Source organism: Megalops cyprinoides, chromosome 6 (genome assembly GCF_013368585.1).
Source record: "Megalops cyprinoides isolate fMegCyp1 chromosome 6, fMegCyp1.pri, whole genome shotgun sequence".
Classification (NCBI taxonomy): domain Eukaryota; kingdom Metazoa; phylum Chordata; class Actinopteri; order Elopiformes; family Megalopidae; genus Megalops; species Megalops cyprinoides.
Genome location: NC_050588.1, coordinates 37,636,633 through 37,645,952, shown reverse-complemented (window position 1 = coordinate 37,645,952; position 9,320 = coordinate 37,636,633). Strand labels below are relative to the sequence as shown.

At 43.4% G+C, this 9,320-nt stretch overlaps 1 protein-coding gene across 1 annotated transcript; it reads right to left on the bottom strand.

Annotated features, from left to right (window-relative positions):
- Positions 1-419: 419 nt before the first annotated feature.
- si:dkey-19e4.5 (UBA_like_SF and PTH2 domain-containing protein) lies at positions 420-6,970 on the bottom strand. Its single transcript, XM_036531875.1, has 7 exons — positions 6,741-6,970; positions 5,413-5,527; positions 3,837-3,908; positions 3,671-3,745; positions 3,018-3,115; positions 2,130-2,244; positions 420-1,846 (listed from the first exon to the last, which is right to left on the bottom strand). Exons 2-7 carry the CDS (start codon positions 5,518-5,520, stop codon positions 1,760-1,762), a joined length of 555 nt encoding a protein of 184 aa, XP_036387768.1. The 5' UTR covers positions 5,521-5,527; positions 6,741-6,970; the 3' UTR covers positions 420-1,759.
- Between the last annotated feature and the right edge of the window lie 2,350 nt (positions 6,971-9,320).

The following is a 9,320-nucleotide window of genomic DNA, read 5'->3' as shown; positions in this document are numbered from 1 at the left end:
GCAGTGAACAGGCTACATACCGATATAGTCAGGTCACATGGTGCACACAAGCAAGTCAGTCATTGCAGTCCGGAGACGCTTCTCTTTCCCCCAGATGAAATATGGCGTCGTGCGGTTGCTTCTTTCTGATAATTTCAGGCATAGGTATATTACACAGCCCGAGCCATAAGAAAATTGTGTTCGCTCCCGTTTCATCTTCAACATTTACATGGCTATTAAACAATGCCGTAGCCTGTATTAGTTGTTTCTGCACGCCACTGCAGCAACTTAATCAGTTCAAATGACGTCCTCCGAAGTTTAAAAAAAATCAGAATGGTTGTGAAGTAAGCGATAGACCCGTACAGCTTTGCAAGGGCGCGAAAGGAAAGTATTACACACACAGCGAGGAAGAAAAGCCATGAAGTATTCAGGGTATGGGCTTGAAGCCAAACATTTAATGAAATACAAACGCTACTCAATTCATTCTTTCTGTTTAACATACAAATCAAATCGCCATATGTACAGTTGAAAAGTTAACTATGTTCTTTCAGTTATTTGCAGTTGTAAGACTTTCTGACACTTTAAAAATCATTTGCGTTCCACATGTCAAAATGGCACTTTATCTTACAGGATTTTTTTTTAATGTGACCGTCCTTCCCAGTGCCCCCGCCCAAGTTCAACCCTATAAAAAAAGTAACCGTAAAAGAATGTCGCTTGCTTAGCTTGTACAGACATATTAACATAAATTCTGTATGCACCATGGGTTCATGCATATTGCGCCATGTGTTTGCACATTATAACCGTAGCTGTCGAAACAAATACGCCTCCCCCCCTTATACCATGATGTACAGAAGTCACTGAACCGTGAAACAACCCTGTAGACAGACCACACGTCCTACATACAAATCTCAGAAGGACGGACAGGGAGAGAACGTTCTAGAGCATGAATATCTATAAGGATTCACAAGTTAAAAAAAATGGCATTAGTAACAGAATGCATCCCAACATCCAAGAAATTGGAAAGGAAGGAAGGAATCCCATTTCTTTTCTTCTTCCCAGAATAAATGTAAACAAGTCCCTCAAAGATTAAACAGGACAGTGGGGATTGTACTGTACAGCAAAGAAACTAATGTCTACAAGGACAGTCAATCAGCATTTCTGTGTTGTCACTGTCTCTCAATATGTTTCTTGGACAGTAATGTCACATGTACAATTCATAACAGTGGCAAGTAGCAGGGAGGTCAAATTTTATGCTTTTATGAGCATAACGAAAGCATAACGTAGTTTATCTCTGAATCACATTAACTGCTTTTTGTTCAACAATCACCAGTATACTCATATCTAACGTTTGTCAGTTTTCTAAAGGAAATAACATTTTAAGTAAAGAACACGGGATACAGTAAATTATGGTTCTCAATTTCTTTCTAATTTAATGACTCTATTCTGGTTTCCCTTCTTGACAGCAAATCTGGCTTCTGTCTCTGCTTTCTTACGTTTAGGTAACACATTTTGTCAAAGCTGATTAGCTGCAGCCCACGTGCTTCAGCTGTGGAGCCAGTCCTTCCCCTTTACTTGTGCAGGTTTCCTTTAATTTCACCTCCAGTCGGTGGCTCGGAGAGGGAGTGGAATAAAAATGGCTGTGCATGTCTCATGATTTCGCCCCCCCCCCCCCTTCCCCCAACACAGTCTTGCCTGCCGAGACCCTCCTGCTATAACCAGGTGCTGCCCTCTGCTGTTCACTCCACGGTACTGCACAACCTTATACCTAAGGCAGTGGCCCTCAGAGTAGTTTAAGGCTCCCTGTCACATTGTTCACCATCTCCTCTTCTCCCATAATGGCCAGGACAGTGCGTGACCCGGCCTCCACCTACCCAAGACAACAAGAGTTACAACTGTCACACATGAACTGTAGAAATGTTTACAATAAGCTTCTACAGTTCACCACATTTACACTCACAGCTGCCATAATAGCAGCTACAACACTAACAGATATGGTGCCTTGTTTTCATAAAAATCAATTTCCCTTCGAACAGTCTTCCCAGACTATAATTATCAGAGATAAATACGCCAAAAAAAACAAATACTAATCGTTATTAATGCCTTTAATCCAGGCCATTGATACAGAGCTGCCGTGGGGAGGAGGGCCCCACCTCAGTCCGGCCAGCATCCTGCACCAGGTACGTGGGGAGGCTGAGACTCATGGCCAGGGCCTGCAGCTCCAGGAGGTGGGCCACGTTGGTGCCCTGAAGCACCACCTTCTTCGCTCTGCAGGGGACAGCATTACATTGCATTATTACATCATTACATTACATTACATTACAAGGCCTCAAGTGTGCATGTGGCCAAAGACGCAAGTGCAACAGAAGTAGCACGTCACTTTGCCCGTTGAGAATATTTCACAGGAGTTTGCACAGGAGATCCTTCTGTTCCTCTGCCATCCAGTTCCTCTCCCTGTCTCTTTCTTCCTCCTCCTTTTTATACTAATGTCACTTAGCAGACGGTCTTATCCGGGGCAACTTAGACAGGGTAAAAATTTTGTATGTCATCCGTTTATACAGGTCGATATTTACTGAGGCAATTCTGGGTTAAGCACCTGGCCCAAGGGTACAGCAGCAGTGCCCCAGCAGGGACTTGAACCAGCAACCTTTCGGTTACGCGCCCTGCTCCTCACCACTATGCTACACTGTCCCCCATAGCAGCGCAATGAGAAAGAGACACAGATCCATGTCAATCCCAGCCTTGTGTGTCCTTCACCTACCCTGACTGAATCCAAGATGGAGGATTTCACCTGTCACCAGGAGGTTTGAGTTCTGGGGTTCACACTGCTGTTGTACCCTTGAAAAAACGGACTAAAGATGAACCGCTTCAGCATGGATCCAGCTGAACAAAGGGCTACGTGTAAAAAGCAAGTTGTGCAAGTTTCACTGGGTAAGGCTGTCCGCTAGGCAAGCACTGTGATCGAGCAGCTGAACTGTCGGGCTTTAAGGTGGCTGGCGCCTGTCACCTCATTAGCTACCCCGGCGCAGGACAGCGCTCACCCAGCGTGGTCCCACTTCCAGGCCATCTCCCTCCAGCTGTTCTTCTCCTGCAGAGCCTGGTACAGCCCCACCGCAGCGTGCCCCACCTGTGCTGCCACCTGGATGGGCGACAGACCGCGTACGCGCATCGTTTCACAGGTCACAAAACACACTGCCCGCACGCAAGGGGCACCCAATCACATATGCACGTGACTCTACGTGGGTAACGACGGCACCACAACGGCCAGGACAATGATGGAGACAGTGGAGGCCTAACAGAACTGTGGCCAGCCCTGTGTTCGGGAAGGGCAGCTTGTGTAGGTGAAGCTCATGCCGGACTCTGTGGTGCAGAGAGGCTTTGCAAGCCTCCCCCTCTCCTCAGCACTCTGTGCCAGAAAGAGTTAATAGGTGCCATTTTAAATGTTTCTGCAATTCATAGCATTCAAATCTAAGGCGGGGCTGAACCAGCAAAAGAAATGTGGGCCTGTATGTCCATTTTGTTTAATAAAGAACACATTTAATTATACAATGAAATAATTTCCTTCTTAAAAAAAAATATTATATGGCCAATAAAGGAGGAACTGAGAATTAACCCCCCCAAAAATTCTGACTCCCAGTTTCAGTGCTCCTGGCCAGAAGGAGAATGAAGTGAAGAATAAAGTGCAGCGGCTGACCTTCCCCACCCCCATGGACAGCTCCATGTTCACCACAAACACCATCTTGAACATCTGGTCCTCGTCCCCTTCGTCCTGAAAGACAGATGGCAGGTGGTTCGTATCCACAGCGCATTGGGAGGGTATGACAACGCGCCCAGCGTGAACGCGGTAATTAGAACGTCACCTCGTTTTCCAGCTTGTTGAAGTAGTACATGGCGGCTTCCTCTGCAGACACATTCCTGGTGTGCAACAGGGCCTGGGAGGAGCCAATGAAACACCAGCATCAGTGTCATGTGACAGCCCATGTAGGGACCGGTGAGCTCTGTGCTGTGGCACATACGGGTTGTCATTGGACAGCTTGATGCATGGGACAGGTGGAGTAATGGTGTGTACCTAGCCTGTTAGCCAGCGTGTGTTCTACTGTGAGCCAAGGACAGCTGGCATGTATGGGTGTATGGGACGAATGCGCTAAGCATGACAGAGTGACTTCAGAAGTTCTGACCAGTGACTACGTCGCCATATTTGGTATAAAATGAGTGGGAATCTCTAGTTGTGCCCGTCAGTTGGGCAATAAAGCACAATTGCTCCAGTAAATATCCAGGTTAGTCCTTCCCTAATAAACCAATATTAGGGTAAAGTGAGGGTAAGGGTGAAGGTATAGGGGGTGGCTGGGGGCTCTGGACTTTATGGCCTCAATTCCAGGTCATTTTTGTGTTAAACGTGTCAAATTTAGATCAAAAATTATACCTGTCATTTTTCTTTATTTCCAAGTACCAATACATCAGGATACAGTGCACACAGAAGCCTAAATCACTGTGGCAGGTAACATGAACAATAATATTTTTCTATATCTGGGGTATCTATCTCATTATGGAGACACACCCTCTATAGGGGCTATTTTCCAAGTTCAAATTTCAAATGTTCAAAGCCACTGATGCACAGGTTGAACTAGTTTGTGCACAGGAGAAAGAGAATCCAATGTTCAGTATGTTACCTTTGTTAATAGCCAGGTTACAATGACGCATAGAGAGTTCAAATTACCACGCTGCCTATTGCCTACCTTTCTGCCTAAACCCTCCACCTGTGCACGCTTACTTCCCTTCTCTCCTACGCTTGTTATACTGCCACCAACTGTATGAAAGAAGCAGTGCAGGTACAATGGAATAAAATATCTCAACACAAAATCAAATGGCCCCTACATCCTTCTAACATTACAAGGGAAAATAACTTGCTGACTTTTTTTTACTTTCAGTAAACCAACATGTTTATTACCAGTATTGCCTTAACCTCAACTTTAAAATCTCTCAGCCACTGGTATGTAGTAAACATGCCAAATTTGATCTCCCATATGAAATTCAATCATTGTGAACTTGATTTTCCGACTTTTCTCAGCACTCTTGAATGCATACTGCAACACAGGCATGAGAGGTCTCTGTCCACGTCTCCACGGAAATTCTATATGGAAAAAATGTGCATTATTTCCTGAGATGCTGCTGAAAATACAGCAAAAAAAAATGAAGGCTTCAACTTGCAAGCTTGACGGTTCTCAAAAAGCTCGTTGTGCAGATTTGATCATACCAATGATTACGACATACGTGAAAGAGGTCTGAAGCGAATATGAGACCAAACTGCATGTGACTGTGGTTGCTCCGAGACAAACAGATACAGAAACGTCACACATCGTTGTTGTGTTAAGTGAGGGGCTCCAGCACTGTCAGCATTGGTCCGCTCAGAAAACGGGAAGCGCCAGGACTGAGTACCTGCTTTGCAGCTTCCTCGGGAATGTCCAGTTCGCGGAGCTGCTGCAGGTAGACAGGGTTCACCTCCTGGGATCCCAAGTCTGGCGCCGGTTCTTCTGATGGTTCCATGGTCTTTCTGTCGAGACATGGACAAGATTGGTTCTGTTTGCCATTTAAAAATGCTCTTTAAACATCCAGACCTGAAATGCATTTTATATGTCGTGATTTAAAAGACGACATCCTTCATGACTCCCACTATGTTACAGCAATGCAATTTATTTTTTTGTTAAAGTTTTTACTCGATCTTACATATAAAATAACAATTATCACAATTTTTCACATCAATCATGTTTTATTTTTAAAAACTGTTAGTATGCAAACTACTTCAATATGTGTTACCAACTGACTACTGTAGTCCAATGATTTGATGGATGTCATTTATTTTAGCTAAATGTATCCAACCAGCTTTTTAGTCTTGCAATGCTTTTAGCTTTACAAACTACAAAAACAGAGACAGCTACTGAAATGTTAATGTCAGTTACTCAAATGCAAGGAGTGTATATGTTAATATTAATACATATGTTAATGTAACTTACTGAAATGTAAGGAGTGTATAACATTCGAATAACTTTAGGTGATCATTTTTCGATTAGCTCGTCGACTAATGCCACCATTTCACTTACAATCTGAACTCATACTAATTAAAACCGACTAGTTAAAACACTAAAATATTCGTGAATGAGGCCAGCACTCACAGTATAAGAACTATCGAACTAGCCTGTTTTATACTAGCCTAGGTTTATAGGTTACTATAGCAGATGCCGTATTTGGCCATTCGGTTAGCTAACACAACTACCTAACATGGTAAGTGGTCTTTGTATGTAACGTTAGCTCACCAGCTAGACCTCCTCAAGAAATACGTTCAATCACCAGACCAACTCTGAAATGAACATTAATGCAGTTTGTATCTTTAGCGAACTAACGTCACGTCAATACTTTTTACTACAGCGATTTAGCTGGCGATCGCACGCTGTAACTGTCGATCAGGCTAACGTTAGGTTAACAATTGCTCGGCTGAGCGGCGAACAGCAGCAAATTATTTAGCTGGGTAGCTCAGCTCCAGAAAAAAACTATGAAGCTAGCTATCGAGCTAGGTTTGCAGCTAGTTGGCTAGATAGCTAACGCTGACAACGACTAAACCGTCTCGCATAATTAAATTAAGTTAGACCCAAACAATCCCGCAACGTTGAATAAATAAAACGGCAGGCTGTGATGCGATGGCGTGAAACGCATGCATGCTTTCCCATAAACTTCATAGTCACGGAATTCAGCCAGCCACTCCTACTAACCTGTGTGCTGCGCAGCTAGCTAGCTAACTAGCTAGTCAGTCACAAATTGTAAAAAAAAAAAAAGGTAAATTCGACTAGCTAAAATATCCAGCTAGTTTGTCTTCTTTTATTGTAATCCAGTATTGTGACTAGGTTATCGATTGTAAACAATTCACAATGAACGCCGAGGAAAAAAATGCAATTCTTCTGAGTAGCTACTCAGATCATTGTCTGCATTTGCTTCGATCCCCGCTGGTCGCTAGCAGGCGGACACTCTCGCGTGGGACGCAACACGATCTCGACTTGGGTCCGGCACTGAATTTTTGTCGGGTAGAAAAACTACTATGAAAAATATTAGGCCCTACGTATTCCTTTGACAATTTGTACTGTATTGTATACGCGTTCTTCGGAGATGGTCTTCTATTTAAATATGGAAGAAACAACTCAACCAAACATACCATCAGTGCTGACGCCTTACTGCAAACTGAAGTGCATCTTTTTATTCAGTTTAAGCACCTTTAGGTCTGATAACCCAACATACGGTTTACCCTCTGGCCACTTTTCCAACCAGACAGACACCCATGTCGTCACTGTGGCACCATTTACTTTGCTCTGGACAATGCCGTGTTAAACCCTGTCGTGTGCGTACCGATTAAATCTTATTTTGAAACATTCTAAAACCTTTTGATTTTCTCATAGTATGGCTTTCTGTGGGGCTTTGTGAACATACGTGGTTTATGGTGTTCAAGGAGTCTGTGTCAGCTCTCTTGAAAATTTGCCTTTATGGTTCAGTCTGACCATAGTCTGATCTGGTGAAAACACCAACGGAAACACTGGGCAGTACTCGCTCCATTTATCTGTAAAAATGCACTGGATGGGTTCATCAGAAGGAGTGGCGCAATAGGAAAATCCGGAGCCAGTCCATTTGTAATAACGATCAGTTGGTTGCTCTTCTGTTGCAGTAAAGTGTAAAGTTGCAGTAAAATGCAACAGATAGTGGTAGTTAGATAGTGGTACCCCAAAGCCAAGTAGAGATCCCACCGATGCAGCAGTTCTAGCCAGCATTCTCCTGGACCTACTCTAGATGGTCCAGGAAACGGATGAATCCACATATTCTTCATTCTTTCATGAATTTTCATTGTGATGAAGGAATAAAATAATTGCACCATCCCTTACGGATACCAACAAAACAACAGCAGTGGTGTCACGATTCGCCTGGTTGCACCAAGGGGTGTAGTTAAGAATGAAATGGACCGGATTTGATTATCGTCCTCATTATTCGTTCATGGCCGTCTCGAGGAGGGATCGCAAGTCAAGAAGACCAAACAGCCGTTGAAAAGAATCAGTCACTGACGGCAGGTGACACAGGTGCGGAAATAATCACACGAACGATTGAGCATCTCACATGAGCAATGGCAGATTCAGCCGTGAAGCTCGATCTAGTCCTAATCCTAACAATGCCACCATTAAAATGTATTCGGTTACCAGTAGGCCTACAAAATCGGTAGCATGATTGGTTATGCTGCGACTTCTCTTCACTGCGATGGCGCAGTGTGTTACAGTGATAGGTGCACCCAACCGCCCACGAGCGCCATCTAGCGGCGATAATTACCTTTTACGCGGTAATCTCATGATCTGTTATGAGAAGGTGACGACCGTAGATTTTTTATTTCATTTTATTTATGTATATTTTTTTTCGGTCGACTGGTCGTGATAGTGAGCGCTGCACATTAGTACCGTGATGCAAATACCATGGAACACATCTGGCAAGGAATACTTTTTCTTAACGTTACTTCACAGGCTTAATTAGCAACCAAAGCAGTTAGGAGCTACCGGGCAAACTTTAGATACGATGGAGCGGAGCAAATCCATATTCGTCCCCAGGTAATTTTAGCACAATTATTATATGTATGCTTGCAAGGAGAGGGCAGTGGCACGCGAGGAAACACCGCGTTCCGCGCACGTCGGCCTGTGACGTCACAGAAACGAATAGAAAAATGCTGGAAACTTTCTCATTAAAACTGTTGCTATAGGAGTCGGGGTGTAAACAGCTGTTTCAGGTCTCTTGCTATATCTGGTAAGACAAGAATAGTTAAAAAAAGACGATTATGTATATGGAATATATATGGTGCTATGTGCACGAATATTTTAATAAAATTGTTATTTATATTTACACATCTATGGTAGCACAACAATCAGACTGACTTGGCGTAAATTTGCTTGCTGTCATTAGCTAGTTTGCTTGCTGACTTGCTTGATCTACTATTTCATTTTTAACATTAACTTGCTAGCTGGAAAGCCAGCTTGAAAATAGTTAAATCTGATCGCGAATGAGTTTATACACTTGCTTACAGAGTTATTATTTCATTAATTACACCATACATCAGTTACAAAAAATAACCTTATGTTGTATGATTGTGTATCAAATCATTGGTTACTCAATTCTTGACCACTGCACCTTATAAATATAAGTTTAAAAGAAGTTGCTATCAAGCTGAAAGGAGAGAGGCACTCAGTAAAGCCCTGATCCACTGACACAGTGACAGACCTCAAAGCAGTAACATCCAAACAGGGTTATCAGGAGAGGGAAGAGAGGAAACC

Coding starts and splice junctions, on each gene's coding strand:
- si:dkey-19e4.5 (XM_036531875.1), bottom strand. CDS start 5,520: ATGGAACCATCAGAAGAACCGGCGCCAGACTTGGGATCCCAGGAGGTG. Junction 3,909..5,412: donor CCGAGGAAGCTGCAAAGCAG/GTACTCAGTCCT, acceptor GGCTCCTCCCAG/GCCCTGTTGCACACCAGGAA. Junction 2,245..3,017: donor TGGAAGTGGGACCACGCTGG/GTGAGCGCTGTC, acceptor TGTCCCCTGCAG/AGCGAAGAAGGTGGTGCTTC.